This window comes from Carcharhinus amblyrhynchos, chromosome 15 (genome assembly GCF_965287045.1).
Source record: "Carcharhinus amblyrhynchos chromosome 15, sCarAmb.v2.hapA, whole genome shotgun sequence".
Lineage (NCBI taxonomy): Eukaryota > Metazoa > Chordata > Chondrichthyes > Carcharhiniformes > Carcharhinidae > Carcharhinus > Carcharhinus amblyrhynchos.
This window is the reverse complement of record NC_137338.1, coordinates 34,243,043-34,259,989: the sequence shown is the minus strand read 5'-3', so window position 1 is coordinate 34,259,989 and position 16,947 is coordinate 34,243,043. Positions and strand designations below refer to the sequence as shown.

General features: G+C 42.5%; 1 protein-coding gene across 1 annotated transcript in view; it reads left to right on the top strand.

Annotated features, from left to right (window-relative positions):
- Nucleotides 1–2,069: 2,069 nt before the first annotated feature.
- The window catches only part of LOC145353229 (immunoglobulin superfamily member 3-like), a 43,963-nt gene continuing 29,085 nt past the window's right edge, over nucleotides 2,070–16,947 (top strand). The window contains exons 1-2 of the mRNA XM_080203776.1: nucleotides 2,070–2,698; nucleotides 14,668–15,045. Of these exons, the coding sequence (XP_080059902.1) occupies nucleotides 2,623–2,698; nucleotides 14,668–15,045 (454 nt within the window). The 5' untranslated portion in view covers nucleotides 2,070–2,622. The remainder of the gene's footprint in view (nucleotides 2,699–14,667; nucleotides 15,046–16,947) is intronic.

The window sequence follows — 16,947 nt, the reverse complement described above, 5'->3', positions numbered from 1 at the left end:
CCATTTGGAATTGTTAAAAGAAGACATGAAAAAAGGGAACAAACCCATTTGAATTGTTAAGTGTAAAGTAATTTAAATCTCCTATCTTTGAAATATTTGACAAAACCGTTAGCAGTATTAAAAAAAGTGCTCACTATTTCACTCTGTCCTTTGTCATAAGTTTGGAGGTTAGCATTATAGCATTTGTGCTGAATGACTGACTTCACAACCTATCATTATCACACTGAGGTACTTGTCAGTTCACTGACAGCTTCAAATGTTCATAAAATCTCTGAGATGGGACAATGAATACAACAATTTGTTATGAGAGAATAAGTTCTTTAAGGAAGTTAAATGGAATGAATGAGTTTTTAATCATTTTTTTTAAAGAATAGTGAATAAACACTGCTCATAGTGGCTACAGGGTGAGTTGGCATGGAAGCTGTAAAGCAAAGGGTTGGACATGATTTGGCACAGGGGTTATAAAGGAACACGGGGAAGGCTGGGAGCCACAGGTTGGCATGGAGGGGCCTTGGGGGAATGGGTGGAGGAAAGTATGATGATGGAAGATATGAGGGCCTGAGTGGTGGGCAGAGGGGCATGGATGGGACACGAATGTGCTAGGATGGTGAGGGAGCAGGAGAAATAAGAGCTAGAGTGTTTTTTGTTTGTTTATTCTTCATTTTTTTTCAAAGTTGACACACAATATAAAAAGTTATTAAAGCCTTTGATACTTTAACCTTCAGAAGAATACAGTTATAGAGAAAGCAAAAACTGACAGAGTATAGATTCCTTGATTAAGAAGTTATATTGATCTCAGCTGAAATTTGCAAATATGGAGTCCTAAAAGACAAGTTCAGGATCATATTGTAATAAGAGTGTTAGAAGCCATGTTATCAAATTTTTTGCAATCAAAAGAAGATTTAACACAGCCAAAGGAACTTGGTAGCACACAGAAGTAACAGTGCACCTAACCCCAAACAGAGGAAGAGAGAAGATAACCACCATTATTGTGTTCCTATTGTGGCATGAACCAGGTGGCACAATGGTTAGCACTGCTGCCTCACAGTGTCAGCGACCTGGGTTCCATTCCAGCCTTGCATCACTATCTGTACAGAGTCTGCATGTTCTCCCTGTGTCTACATGCATTTCCTCCAGATGCTCTGGTTTCCCCCCACAGTCTGAAAGATATACTGGTTAGGTGCATTGGCTGTGCTAAATTTTCCCTCAGTGTAGCCAAACAGGTGGAGTGTGACTACTAGGGGATTTTCACAGTAACTTCATTGCAGTGGTAATTTAAGCCTACATGTGACACTAATAAAAAAAGGCAATATCAATGTGAAGAAAGTTCCATTGATAATGTGGAGTGCCATTTCTTCAAGAGAGGCCATTTGACATCAGTTTGTCACAGCAAACAGCTCTTAACACAGTAACTAAGGAAAAAACAACTAAAATCATGTACCATTCAAGAAAGCATTCAAAAAAAATGAAAGAAACCAGGAGGACAACTTGAGAGAAGTTTCAGGATCAAATGGAAACTATTGAAGTACTGATATTATGGTTAACTGACATACCACATACTTCATATTAAAAGTTTCAACTATTTCATGATATGGAGATGCTGGCATTGAACTGGGATGGGCACAGTAAGAAGTCTCACAGTACCAGATTAAAGTCCAACAGGTTTATTTGTAATCACAAAGTTTTGGAGAGCTGCTCCTTCCTGAGGTGAGTGACGGAGAAGCAGTGCTCCAAAAGCTCGTGATTCCAAATGAACCTGTTCAATTATTTCAGACAGTGATTAAAATCTGACTATCCATTCATTCCCCTGCTGTCCATTCCCCTCTCATTGTTCATTGATGCTCCTCCCCTTGTCCTGCTCATTACCCCTTTCCCCTTCAGTGTTTACTCCCCCTTTCCCCCCTCACTGCATTATTCGTTACCCCCTTTGCCGCCTTTCTCCCCACACAAACAGTTCATGCTCTCTCTCAGACACACGGAGTCTGCTCACAATCTTATCTACACTTCCTATCACGAGCGACTTTCCCAAACAGCCCTCCTTATTTTGAAAAACTTCCTGAATCGAAATTCTTCACTGACACACGCAGTGAGCAGACACCTACTGTAGCCGGGATATTGTGACCCATTTACGTAGAGCTCTAAGTAGAACGAGGGCAAACGTGACAACAATTCACTCATACAGAGGAGCCTTGCTGCGTGCATGCTGTTTTCGCTATGTGAATTTACAAGCTCTATATTCGGCACGTTGTATGAAGTTTCTGTGCCCCAGCTGATCTTGCCCAATGTCAGAAAATTGCAAATGTTAAGAGTGAACCTAAACCACTTCTGCTGCTGCTACTGCTGGTGGTTTGAACCGTTTTGATCGCAACTCTGCTGAACACTGCGGTTTGTGTTTCCTAGTAAGCTGACTCGATAAAGCTCGTCTACGGCTGTGTTTGGTCAAAATAACTTTGACAAAGGGTCATCTAGACTCGAAATGTCAGCTCTTTTCTCTCCTTACAGATGCTGCCAGACCTGCTGAGATTTTCCAGCGTTTTCTCTTTTGGTTTCAGATTCCAGCATCGGCAGTAATTTGCTTTTATCCTGTGTTCTGGTCAAATTGCTGCCTGAGCGTGCAATGCCATGGAGCAGCCCAGTTTTAAAGAGAAGTCTCCGAAGAGTGGAGTTTTTCTTGTATTGTCATTGATTCTTTCATTTGGTGAGTAATCAGTTTTTTTGTTGCTGTAAGGACTGGATGTTATCAATTTCCCTGTTACAAAATGTCATACCTGACTCTTAAATCTGTTTCAGAGTTGGTGGCTGTAAAAGCCACTCCCTTGTCTCATAATTGCTCAAGTAGAAATGATTAACTTAACAACAATTGTGAACCAGCGCAATAAAGGTGAAAGCTTCCTGTCCTGATCATTGTTTAATACTTCAGAAGAAAAATTGCATTTATATAGCATCATTCTTGATCTCAAGACCCCAGTGTGCTTCACACTGAATGAGGTATAGAACGTACATAGCAAGATTCCACAAGCGGTAGCATGATATTGACTAGTAATCAGTTTCAGTGAACTCGATTGCCACATAAGCATGAGTCAGGGCGATGGGAAGAACTCCCTCCTTCAGCCATCCACCTGAGAGGACAGAGTCTATTTGAAAAAAAACCACACCCTCTACATTGCAACACCCTGAGGAAGGGTGTCCTTGCGATAGAGGGAGTGCAACGAAGGGTTGCCAAGGATGGCAGATCTGTGGTATGAAGAGAGATTAAGTCGGTTAGGATTATATTCATTGGAGTTTAGAAGAGTGAGAAGGGAACTTACAGAAATTTATAAAATTCTAACAGGGTTAGACAGGATAGATTCAGAAAGAATGTTTCCGATGGTGGGGAAGACCAGAGCTAGGGGTCATAGTTGGGTAAACCTTTTAGGACTAAGGTGCGGAGAAATTTCTTTACCTGGAGGGTGGTGAATGTGTGGAGTTCACTACCACAGAAAGTAGTTAAGGACAAAATGTTGTGTGATTTAAAGGATGAATTAGATATAGATCTAGTGGGTGGGGATGGGGGTTGTAAAGGGATCAAGGGATATGGGGGGTTCAGGATTAGGATATTGAATTTGATGATCAGCCGTGATCGTAATGAATGGTGGAGCAGTCTTGAAGGGCCAAACGGCCTACTCCTGCTTCTAGTTTCCATGTTTCTCCCTCAGTAGGACACTGAGGTGACAGCTCAGATTGCATGTTCAGATCTCTTCTGTGGGATTGGAAGCATTTACCTTTGATTCAGGTGAAAGTGCTTCTGACTGAAGCATTGAAAAAGATCATTGGACTATCACATTGCAGTCCAGAGACCTTTCACATTCCACAACATGTGCAATAGATGGTGGTGATCCTCCTGCACGATGGCTACGTTACCAAATGTGTGCGATTGTAAACAAAAACAGCAAATTCTGCAAAATACTCAATGGGTCAAGCAGTATTTGTAAAGGGAAAACCAGAAATAACATTTGAGGACCTTTTGTTAGCAGTACAATTAGAAATACCATTCTCAGCTTTGGCACGTCTGTATTCTGCAAGAATAGAAATCAGACAGGTTCCCTTGTATTTTATTCTCAACATACCTGATTTGTTCCCATGTTCACTGTGCCCAAACCTAGGAAAATATCCCTATAACTGTCTGAGTGAGAACAATGGCCAATTTCTAAAATCTGGAACAAAACCTGTTGAAATAAAAATCAATGCTGAATAGGTACAATATATCTTCAAGTTACAAGTCACATTTGTTAGGTGCAGGCATATTATACATAGTCACTATTGACATTTCAGTAATTATGTATGGATTAGGCCTCATTGAACTGGCAGTGAATTTGACACTGCAATTATTAACTGTCTTGTTTGAATAACATTGCAAGGGACAATTATTCTTTGTGCTGTTATCTGACCAAAACTGACAGAAATTTTCTGCATATCATGAACACAATTACCATATGGAGAACCATTTCTAGATTGAGAAAGATCTCTGGTTTAAGAATGCTTGTATTTACATAGTGCTTTTCATTCCTGTTTCCTACCTACTGACTCCATCCCTCTCTCAAGTAACAGTCTCAGATTAAGTCTGTCTGTTCCTGATCCTGATGTCACATTTGATCTGGAGATGACCTTCTGACCTCATATTTGTGCCATCTCTAAGACTACCAGCTTCCACCCCAGTAGAACAGCCCGATTTCACCTCTGTCTAAGCTTATCTGCTGAAACCCTCATTCCTGCCTTCATTGCCTTTAGACTTGACTATTCCAATGCTCCTGACAGGTCTTCCACATTTTACCTTCTGTAAACTTGAGGTCAACTAAACCTTAGCTGCCTTGCAAATCTTGCAGCAAGTCCAGTTTTGCGCTTGCTGACCTCTATTGGCACCTGGTCAATCAAAGTATGGATATTAATATCCCTCAATGGTCTTGCCTCTCTGTGTTTCCATAATCCCTTCCAGTCCCACAACCCTCCAAGATGCCTGCAGTTCAGCCTCTTGTGCATTTCTAGTTATACTTGCTCCACCGTTGGTGACTGTTGCCCAGGCCCCAAGCTCTGGAATTCCCTCCCTACACCTCTATCTCTCTGTCTTGCATTCTTCCCTTAAGATACTCCTTAAAACCTACCTTTCCTCTAAGCTTTTGATCAGCTGTCCGAATGTAATTTGAGTTTATTTACTTGGTTTGACCTGAAAGACTGACCTGAAAGACTGACCTAATATTTCACTGTTTTCTGTAATGCTCCTGTGAAGCTCTTTCAGAGAGGCAGTGCAGACTCAATGGGTTGAATGGCCTCCTTCTGCACTGTAAAGATTCTATGGTTCAATTGTTCAAAGGAGCCCTAATTATTATGGGGAGACTGGAAGGGAGCAGAGGAGGCCAAATGAAGCTAAAGAACTTGAGAAGGCTGGGGTCATGAAGGTCCTGACGAATTTGATCTCAGCCAGCTAGTCATGGTGGGGATGGCCAGCTGGATCAGGGTTTGTTCAGTCTCAGCTGGAGCATTGTGTCCTATTCTGGGTGCCACACTTTAGGAAAGATTCAAAGGCGTAGGAGAGAGCGCAGAAAAGATTCACGAGAATCGTTCCAAGAATGAGGAAGTTCAGTTACAAAGATAGATTGAAGAAGCTGGGGCTGTTTTCCTTAGAGAAGCAAAGGCTGAGAGGAACTCCAATAGAGGCATTCAAAATCATGAGGGGTCTGATAGAGTAGATGAGAAACGATTCCCACTAGTGAAAGGATCAAGAATGGAGGGCACAGCTTTAAAGTAATTGGCAAAAGGAGCCAAAGCGACAGAAATGCTGATCTTTTTGACACAGTGAATGGTTAAGGTTTGGAATGCACTGCCTGAAAGTGTGGTGGAGACTGCTTCAATTGAAGCATTTGGAGGGGAGTTTGACTGTTATTTGAAAAAGAACAATGTGCAAGGTTATGGGAAAAGGGGGGATAATGGCACAAAGTGAATTGCTCATTTGGAGAGTGGCTGCAGATACAATCGGCCAAATGGCCTCCCTCTGCACCGTATCAATTCTCAACAATATAGCCTATAGTCCCCAGGAACTCTCAATCAACACAACTTCCCCTGCAACTGACACTTTGACTTCTAATTTCTTCTAATGACAGTCATCAATAATATCAATTTCAGATTTATTTTATTGAATTCAAATTTCCTCATCTGCTGTGGTGTGATTTTAAACCTGGACCTTTAGATAATTAGTCCAATGACTGTACCACTGCAGTATTATCACTGGACTAGTAATCCAGATACCCAACATAATTGACTCCCACCACGGCAGATGGTGAAATTTCAATACAATAAAAATCTGGAATTAAAAGTCTAATGATGACCAGGAGACCATTGTTGCTAGTCATAAATCCATCTGGTTCACTAGCGTCGTTACCCAGGCTGGCCTCAAATGAGACTCCAAACCCACAGCAATGTAGTTGACTCTTAAATGTCCTCCGAAATGGCCTATCAAATCATTCAGTTTAAGGGCAATCAGTGATGGGCAATAAATGTTGGCCCAGTCAGTGACACCCGCATCCCTTGAATGCATATAAAAAAACTGGAGTTGTTAAATGGACTTGTCAAGTTAATGATTGGCAGCATGGGGTATAGAATAAATGAGCGGCACTTTAAAAATCAGATCAATTATCGAACCTCTCCTGTGTTCAAATGATCTCACCCCTACCTTGGATTAGCAGAACAATTGAGAGAAGTACTATATTGCAAAATCAAGTCCATGCATGCCCACCCAGGGAAGTCAATCTAAGTGTAATCAATTCAAAGTTGAATTTAACTCTATTAAGGCAACAATCTGTATTTAATATTTATTATGTAGTTTAAAATTTAGTATGCAGGATGTAAGTGGGGGAAAAATCAGGTCTATATGAAAATAAAAAGGCCTCTGGGACTATATTGCAGTATTTGTTGTTGGAATGGTAATGTTAATACCAGTTTATTTACTGTCTATTCATAAAGTAAGGATACACATCACCATTTTTTCTTTTATATGTTTTCAGCAGTGCCTGTTCACTATAAGCATTTCAGAATTTTCTGTCTTTAATCGGAAAGAGAGCTCCTGACAAAATGCAAATGAATGAAGTATTTATTCCTCTGCTGCCACTTCCTTCCCCAACCATAACTGTCACATCAACCAATCTGCTCTTTCAGTAAACTCTCCTTGTTTCAACAGCCTCCTCCGCACAATAAAATCATGAATGATTTCATTCTGATTTAAACAGAAATGGTCCTTTCAGATTTTGTAACCTCTTGTAACTGAAAAATTTCTACCCACCGTGCCGGTGGTTTCAGTGCTATAGATACTGGTTGTGTAACAATGTGGTGTCAGCTCTTGGCATAGCCCACTCTGAATGCCTTCTTGGTGAAGGTGTTCAGCCATTACATGCATTGGTTGAAAGTATGCAGAGTGGAGAGCATGTTGGCTAAAATCAAGCCCAAGATGGGGTGCAATCCCTTATCTTGTCAGCTTGAATCTTGTTTGTGTCTCTAACGGGAATCTCGAATTGGATTCAATTGGATTTTCAATTTGGCTTTTGGAGCAAGCAACGAATGTATTTGGATCTGACCAGTCCACTTGAGCATTGGCTTTGTAACTTTAAGAAAGGGTGGCACAGTGGTTAGCACTGCTGCCTGATGCACTAGAGACCCAGGTTCAATTCCAGCTTCGGATCACTCTCTGTGTGGAGTTTGCACATTTTCCCCATGTCTGCGTGGGATTCCTTCAGTAGCTCCAGTTTCCACCCACAGGTTTGGGTTAATTGACCAGGCTAAATTGCCAATTAATGTCAGAAGGATTAATAGGGTAAATACATGGGGCTACGGGTTAGTGCCTGGGAGGATTGCTGTTGGTACAGGCTCAGTGGGCCAAATGACCTTCTTCTGCACTGTAATGGTGTTAACAAAAAATGTTTGAAGTTTGTAGAGTGGGCAGATCGGGCGTCAGTCAGTGTCTACCACTGAGACAGACCTGCTATTTTGGGTGTCACTGCTCTAGTTGATGCCTTTTTCTTAAACGCATACAGCTGAAGCTGTGAGTAATGTGAGGGACTCCACCACCAACATTCTTTAAAAAAGATCATGAACAAATTGTAGGTTATGTGGGGAAGGTGTTGCTTGTGACTGTGAAAGTTCTAAGTGCACCATTTTCTCCAAAGGAAAGATGAGTCCTCAGCAGGAAAACCACTTAAGGTCTTCCGGGAGGTCCTCCCATACCTAAACCAGGAGCTAAGTGAGTGTTCAGTGGCAGTGATTCATAAAGGAGAAGGTCACAGAACTCTGTCACCTCTCAGAGCCAGATCTGTAGCCTAAACACAGGGACAATGCCATGGCCCTTACTTGACTGGATCCTTCCAGGCTGGAACAGGAGGTACATAGCTAACATCTCCAAATTTGTCATTTATCACTGCATCAGAGAAGTGTTGGAGGTTCTGTAAGCCAGGAGAGGATGGTATTCTCTGTGAATACAGGGAGGAGGAGGTGTAGCAAGTGGTTTTTCCTGGATACTGTCCTTGCGTTGTGGCAGTGTATTGCAATGCTGAGTTGGATGGAAACAGTAAAGATTACCTATCACTAAATGTAAAGTTGTCGTGTGGCCACACTCAGAACCCCATGCTTGTGAGTGCATGCTCTCCTGGAAGCCATGGTTCATGTGGAACAGCCGACTGCTGCAGGCTGAAATCTGTCAGCTAGCATAACAAACCAGAGGGAGGCTGCTTTGTGTTGGATGCTATCGGCCCAACACCAGGCTAATGACTACTGTCTGCAACTTGTCCTCATATGGCCTACTCGCAAAATGAGAACCAAGTTGCCATGAGGGAACACCCATGAGAGAACTAACAATGGTTCTGCTGACTCAATGTCTCTGGAGGAGCCAGAGTGGTACTGCAATTCCTGGCGCTCCATTATATCCTCCAACACGTGACCATCGTGATGTTAGAGTCCTTCTACCCAGGTTCAGCGAGGACCTCGAGAGGAAGTGGTGGAGGAGGAGGGGAAAGGAAGAAGGCAGCCGATATGTTCAAATTCAAGATGGACTGCCTGTGAGTGCTTCATTTGATTTCAGTTCCCATGAATAAGCCCCCAGATTCCCTGTTCTTCATGATTCTCCATTTTACTAAACATCTTGACAGAGCTACACATTCGTCTTGGCACCAATCCTGCAAGAGACAACAAAGCAATCATTCTATACAGACTTTATCCAACAAAGCGTCAAATAATCTATACGAAATTCAACTAAGCACCCTTGTGCATTCTTGTGTTTGTCTTGTGGGGGCCTTTGTCTGACCTGGTGCTCCTACACAATGCTGCTCTAGTGGCTGCAGAGTGGCTGGTGTAAAACTGCTGACTCTAAGCAAATGGTTCATGCAGGATGACCCCGAGCAATTTGGGGTGTGGGAGGCTCAGCCTCAGGTGCATGTGTGGCAGCTGCCTGGGCTGGCTCAATAACCAGACGTTCCAAAGGCACTGGCACAGTGGACAGTGCTGGGAGTATGAGTGGTGTCAGCTTGAGAATGGACAGCAGATTCCTGCTCCATGGAGCCATTGACGCTCCTCTGGGCTGCTTCCTCAGCAATAAGAGGACAGACGCTGTGAGAGCCTGCCAGCCCCTTTGAATACTGGCATCCACCGCCATGATGGCAGCAGTCCAAACCTGCCTGGCACCAAGCTGGGCTTGCACCAGCCCAGTCTGAGCTTTCACTGTGGCACGCAGATGTTGGGTGGCTTCTGCTTGTGCTGCAGTGAAAACTGAGGCATTGGCCAGCAAACACTGCATCGTGGGTTAGGACTTTGTACTCCACAAAATGTTCACGGGGAATATAGGTCAGTATATTAAAAAGAATAGCAATAAATGAATTCCATTGATGGCCCAGAAAAAGAGAAAGTTTGTGTTTAATATCTTTGAACCTTTTTGCCCATTTTTTTGTATGTTTAGCACCACCTGTTCCATTTGTTTGTGAATTTACCATGGCAACATTTTCAACCCTTGTTCTGACATGATCCCTGGGAGCCCAGCAGTTACAAACCATAATCTTGTCGACCCTGCAGTAAATATCCCAGATCGTTTTATGAATCATAGATATCACAGAATCGCTACAATGCAGAGGGAGGCCATTTGGCCCATTGAAACTGCACCAACTCTTACATTTTGTAAGCTACAAAATATCTTACCCAGGCTCACCTTTGTACTATTCCCATAACTTCATGTATTTGTTCCGCTAAGCCCCCTGACATCTTTGGACACTAAGGGGCAAATTAGCATGGCCAATTTATCTAACCTGCATGTCTTTGGACTGTGGGAGGAAACCGGAGTACCCGAAGGAAACCCCCATAGCTGCAGGGAGAACAAGCATCTTTCACACAGGCCAGAATCAAACCTAGGTCCCTGGCACTGTGAGACAGCTGTGCTAACCACTGTGCCACAGTGCAAAAATAATTTTAAAAGTGAATTGTTTGTGTGTGTGTGTGTGTGTGTGTGTGTGTGTGTGTATTTATACTATATAACCTATTAAAGATGGGATCCCGCCCCAAATAGCTGCTGTACCAATTGGAGAGCTGACAGCTCAGCAGTGCCACTGGGCGATGTGGCCATTGCTGGAGTTGCATCTGGAGGAAGAAGATAAAATAATGGCCATGTATACTAGCCCCTGGACCCAACTTACCTGGTTGTGTCAGGGTCAGTCAAACAGACCCCAGTGTTGGTTGAGGGGTGTTGGCAAAGGCAGAGGGGGTACTGGTGCTGCAGAATTGGCCATTGCTTCAAGCTCTTGTGCAAAGCGCTGTGCCAAATTGGAGCCAATCTCCTCCATGACCCTTGACAACAGACTTTCTGGCACCAAGTAAATCCTGTATGGATGCCCATCAAATTTTTACTCCGTGTTGCCCCAGCAGTACAGCTGGTTAGTTAAACAACAGGACAATATTGAGAGGTGAGGAGAAACCTTGCCTCAGGAAACTAGTGATTATACTGTTTATTAAGTCCAGGAATGTAAAAGAAGGAACAGTCTGGAGGAAAATGACAAGACATCAAACCATGCCGGCACTTTGATGCCAGAAAGACTGATAGGCACGGTGTCCTGAAAGCACTGCAGAATGCCTCCTCTGTAAGAGGAACAAAGCAATGTTTTGGGACAATATGCTGAAGTAAAGTTGCTAACTTTAAGACGTTAAAGGAAAAAAGTCTTCATACACAAGGCTATTAATGAGGTTGGGGAAGTTCAGCAAGAGGGACAAAAATGTTTCCTGATTGACAGCACGATGGCACAGTGCTTAGCATTGCTGCCTCACAGCGCCAGGGATCTGGGTTCAATTTCAGCCTTGGGTTACTGTCTGTGTAGAATTTATATGTTCTCCTCGTGTCTGTGTGGTTTTCCTCTGAATGCTGCGGTTTCCTCCCACAGTTCAAAGATGTGCGGGTTAGGTTGATTGGCCATACTAAATTAACCCTAGTGTCAGGTCAATATGAAGGATTATGGGAATGGGGCCTCGGTGGGATTATGGTCAGTGCACACTCAATGGGCCAAACGGTCTCTGTCTCCATTGTAATTTATATGAGTCTAGATTCTATGAGATCAGTGACCCTCAAGTTCACATTCTAGAATGCAAATGTTTATGTCAATCGACAAATTGCCAGATTTAAACTAGATATCAGACCGTATGTAATGGTCTTATCAGACAAAGAAGCTTGGTTATTAACACATTGCCTGAAGCTGAAATAAACCCAGTTATACAGTTGAGAAGGCATCACATTACAAGTCAAGCAAATGTTGCAGGCAATTCTCCAGAACAGGGACTGGAAACATTGTATGTTTCATAGAATCAAGAATAAACTCTTCAAAATCAAAAAGTCTGTGCAGATCTCAATCATAAAGTTGGAGGAAGTCAATCAGCATGGACCTAGGTCTGAGTTCAGAAAGCACTTTCCAATACTATTTACTGATCTGTGAAGATTGAAGACTAAGTATAGTATTACTTTACAAAAAGGTGCTAAACCTGTTCTGTTTCCCACCCAGAATGATGCTATATCCAATGATGAAATAGATCTAACTACAGCTGGAAGAGTTGATCAGAGTGAGAATCACCTCTCTCTGATCACTAAGCCTAAAGAGTGCTGCTCCCGAATAATTCTCGTTCTGAAACCTAAAAGATCCCTTTGCATTTGTGTGGACTCGGCTCAGCTTGAGATCATAGCGAGAGAAATGCACTCAATGTCCTCCGTTGATGTCAGCTTGACGAAGCTGTCCAACAGTACAAGGTTCACAAAATTTGATAGCACTAGCAACTCTTGGCAGGTGCGGTTTGGTGAAAAACTGAAATTACAAATAACCTTCATTCAACAGATTTTTGCTCTAATTGCTTACTGTTTGGTATAACCTTGACACCTGAAATTACTTACTGTTACACAGGACCTCAAAGCTGTGACATGTCACATGGATGACATACTGGTCCATGGTGCATCTGCCATGGAACACGATCTGAGGTTCTGAACCATCTACAAGAAGACCAGACACTTAAGGAAAGCGTGAATTCTCAAAAATGTCCATTTGCTTCCAAAGCCACATTGTTTGTAATGAGTATAATGGCACTGCTTCTACAGTGGTTAATCCTGTGTTACTGTTGTTGATGTCTCTACATCTGTCCTTAAAAAGATCCTGCTGGTACTGGTCATGCTTCCAGTCAAGTACTCCAAGGATAGGCAGGAATCAACCACTGTCTTTTTGGTCAGGAATACAGAGTTGTGCCCCTGTCAGAGGGTCATAATTCTCTCAGCAACACAACACACAAATCTGTGTCCAATCACTGTCAGTTCAAGACGTTGCACCAGCCACAGCCCAATCAATTCCCATGTTTATTCCATAGCTACACATCCTGTTCTTTGCTGCTCCCACAATCCTTAGCCTGATGCAGAGTTAGTCCTTTTAACCATCAGGCTTTGCTGGTGTCTTCACTTTGCTGGTATTTTTATGAATATCCATCAGGTTATATACAAGGTTTACATATAGCCTGCATTACATTGGACTTGCACATCATGATCCATGCACACCGATTTCAGGGCTATCCAATTTAGCCCCTGCATCTATAGGCCAGTTGTCTAACCAAACACAAGCTTTCTTCCATGATGAGAAACCTTCAGGTTCCTGTGTGCAATTTTCTGTCTATTAATTAATGCATTTGTGCCAAATTTTTGTCTCAACTATTTTAACAATGATCTCAGCCTGAATTTTACATTGAGGGCAGGTCTGAAGTCTGCGCAGGCGGATGTGAAACCATACCTGCTTGATGTGGCATTGTTAACATGATATTCAGCGAGATGGCAAATTATTGGCCATCCAGTGTGAAATATGCTGTGTAAAAGGCTGAGTGCTGCCTGGGAGGGCAGGAAGAGGGCAGGCACCAAGAAAAGGGAATGTGTGGGCTGGTGTTTCCAATGTGCTGTTTCAGGGGTACAAGTGCTGGAGACTGCAGAAACAAATCAGTGGAAAAACAGTGCCACCAGTGTCCAGGCCACAATCATACATAGACCTCAGGTGGCATAGTGGTTGGAACTACTGCCTCTTCAGTGCCGGGGACCTGGGTTCAATTCCTGGCTTTGCTCACTGTCTGTGTTGAGTTTGCACATTTCCCCCCATGTCCCTGTGGGCTTCCTCCGGCTGCTTCGGTTTCCTGCCACAGTCTGAAAGATGTACTGATTAGGTGCATTTGACATGCTTAATTCTCCCTCAGTGTAACCGAACAGGCATTGGAGTGAGGCTACTCGGGGATTTTTACAGTAACTTCATTGCAGTGTTAATGTAAGCCGACTTGTGACCAACAAATAAAAGACTTAACTTAAATTTTTACTTGAGCCCTGGCCTATTATCCTGCTCTGAATTGAGGTTTCAGCTGAAACCTAAAGACTGCTTTGTCATCAATGTAAATGTAGATGGGCAATATAAAATCCCAGTCAATTGTTGTTTAATTTAAGTTGGTTTCTTGATTGTCGACGGACACGCTTCCAATGCTTGACTCGTGCCCAAAATAAGTTGCGAGGACACAATGAATTGGGACACATGCCCCACGTCCACTTGTGTGATTCTGAGGGTTAGGTTAGTGCCCGAATTTTATACGTAAAACTCTTGTGTTATGAAATAAATAAGCTAAAACTTTTGCTGAAATAACACACAAATAGATTCATGGAATGTAAGAGACAGAAGGAGGCCGTTTAGCTGATTTATTCAGGTTCCACTTGAAGACCACTGTATTCTGTAATCGACTTCCTCTCGGGCAGTGCAGTCCAAATACTACTGCATTAAAAAAGTTCCCTTACATCATCTCTAGTTCAATCATGTTCCATTGAAAACCGGTATTCATTCGTTCTAGCTTAAGGTTGCTTCTTTTTTGAATTTGTTCACCAACATTATTGCACACAAAGCAAATATTTAGTAAAACAATTGTCCGCATTGGTAACTTCACCAGAGAATTCTGTGAGCCATTGAGGGCGTACCTCCTTCTTTCTGCTTTCCATCTCAAACTAAATACGAGATTTAAACATTTTCTGTTATTTGTGATAAAATTCAGACTTGTTCTTTATTAATGTTGTTTTCATTCTGAGAAAAATGAGTTGAAATATTTTTTGTCTTTCCATCTTGATTATAGATCTGTGTGCTGCTCAGAGAGAAGTGAAGCTACCAAAAGGGCCCCTAGTCCGGGCCGAGGGGAGTCACGTAACAATTCAGTGTGATGTGAGTGGCTATCAGGGGTCTTCAGGACAGAACTTTGAGTGGTCCATCTTTCGACAAACTGAGCCTAGACTCAAAATCCAGATTATCAGTACGGTTAATTCTGATTTCTCCTATGCCGTGTATGAAAAGAGGGTGCGGAATAATGAGATCTACATAGAGAGGATTAAAGGAGACTCGGTGCAGTTACACATCACAAAGCTGCAGAAAACAGATGAAGGGAAATATGAGTGCTTCACCCCCAACACAGACAGCGCATACTGGGGGTCCTACCATGCCATGATGAATTTAACAGGTGGGTTATTCAAACATTCTCACCTGTTCTGTTTCTGTTTTCAGGGCTTTAATATGCCTGACCATCATTCTTATTGTAAGTACGCAGAAAGACACTTGCACCCAATTGAACAGGCGACTGTGTGCAATTGCAATTTATCTGAAATGCAGCAAAAAAGGTACCCAGCAATCCTATCCAAGTTCAACACATCATTGTGAATCTTATCATGCACAAATAAATGCACAATTGTATACCTTTTTTGAACATAATGGAACATTATAAAATCTAATTATAGACCAGGGCATTAAATCCTAATGAGCTCATAGTTCACAATACAAAATTTACCAACATGTAGGGACACGTTATTGTTAAACATACTGATTTGTTTATTTTAAATCCAATTAAACATGACTTAATGCATCAAATACATTTCCTGCATATGCAATTTGCTTATTTATAAGTAGGCAAATGTCTTTCTGATTTGCTGGGAAGAGTGAAGAGAATGGGGAACACATTCACTATCAACAAGATCAGATGTATTGTGTAATACAAATCATACCGGTGTTTGAAGAGATCAGCCATGATCTGATTGAATAGCGGAGTAGGCTTGAAGGGCTGAATTGGTTGCTTCTGCTGTGTTCCAAGTTATTTGTAATAATCAAATTGTTGTATTGAACTCCAGAGATCATGAGGCTCAGTTTGTACAATTACAGAATGATACAATACAGAAGGTAATTTGACTCCAGGCTCTTTAAAGTGTTATCCAATTAGACCCACCCTCTGCTCTTTCCTCAGAGCCCTATAATTTGCTACTTATCAACTGTCATAGAAACTCTACAGTGTAGAAGAAGGCCATTTGGCCCATCGAGTTTGCACAGACAACAATCCCACCCAGGCCCTATCCCCATAATCCAACCTATTTACCCCACTGATCCCTCTAACCTATGCATCCCAGGAGACTAAGGGGCAATTTAGAGTGGCCAATGCACCCAATCTGCGCATCTTTGGACTGTTGGTGGAAACTCACGCAGACATGGGGAGAATGTGCAAACTCCACACAGTCAGTGACCCAAGCTGGGAATCGAACCAGGTTTCTGGAGCTGTGAGACAGCAGTGCTAACCACTGTGCCACTGTGCCACTCTGAAGTGTTTCTCCAATTCCCTTCAGATAGTTATAATTGAATCTGCTTCCACCACCTTCCAAGCAGTAAATTCCAGACCATAACAACTTGTTACGAATTTTAAAAAAGCTTAGTCATGTCACCTCTGATTCATATTGCCAATTACCCAACATCTCTGTCCTCTGATAACTGATCTTCTGCCTCTGGGAATAGTTGCTCCTTAGTCTGTCAAATACCTTCAAGGTTTTGAATAATTCCATCAAATCTCTCTGTAATCTACGCTGATGTAAGGACAGAAATCTCAGTTTCTCTAGTTTCCCCCCGCCTGAGAAGTCTTTCATCCCTGGCATCATTCTCGCGGTTTAGATAGCAGTTAAGAGAGCCCCATTGGTGTGGAATTAGGATCACACATAGGCAGGATCATTTCAGAAAGTCAGGTTTCCTTCCCTAAAGATCATTAGTGAATCAATTGGCTCAGCAGACTACGCAAACTTCAGATGTCCTTAAGTACAAGCTAATTCTTACCCACATTCATACACTTTGCAACAGGGGTCGCTCGATAGGTCTCAGGATAGCAGCCCACCACTATCTTCTCGGTGGCAACTGGGGATGGGCAATAAATACAGGCCTAGCCAGCAATGCCCACACCCCATGAAAGGAGGAAACAAAGGAGAATCCTGGGTACTCCCATTCTAGCCAAAGGTTGCGGAGGATATTTGTGACTATGGATGGTCAGGTATATACAGTACAACATTAGATTTATTGAGCCATTGGAAATGCCCAAGAGGTAGGGTTTGTTAAT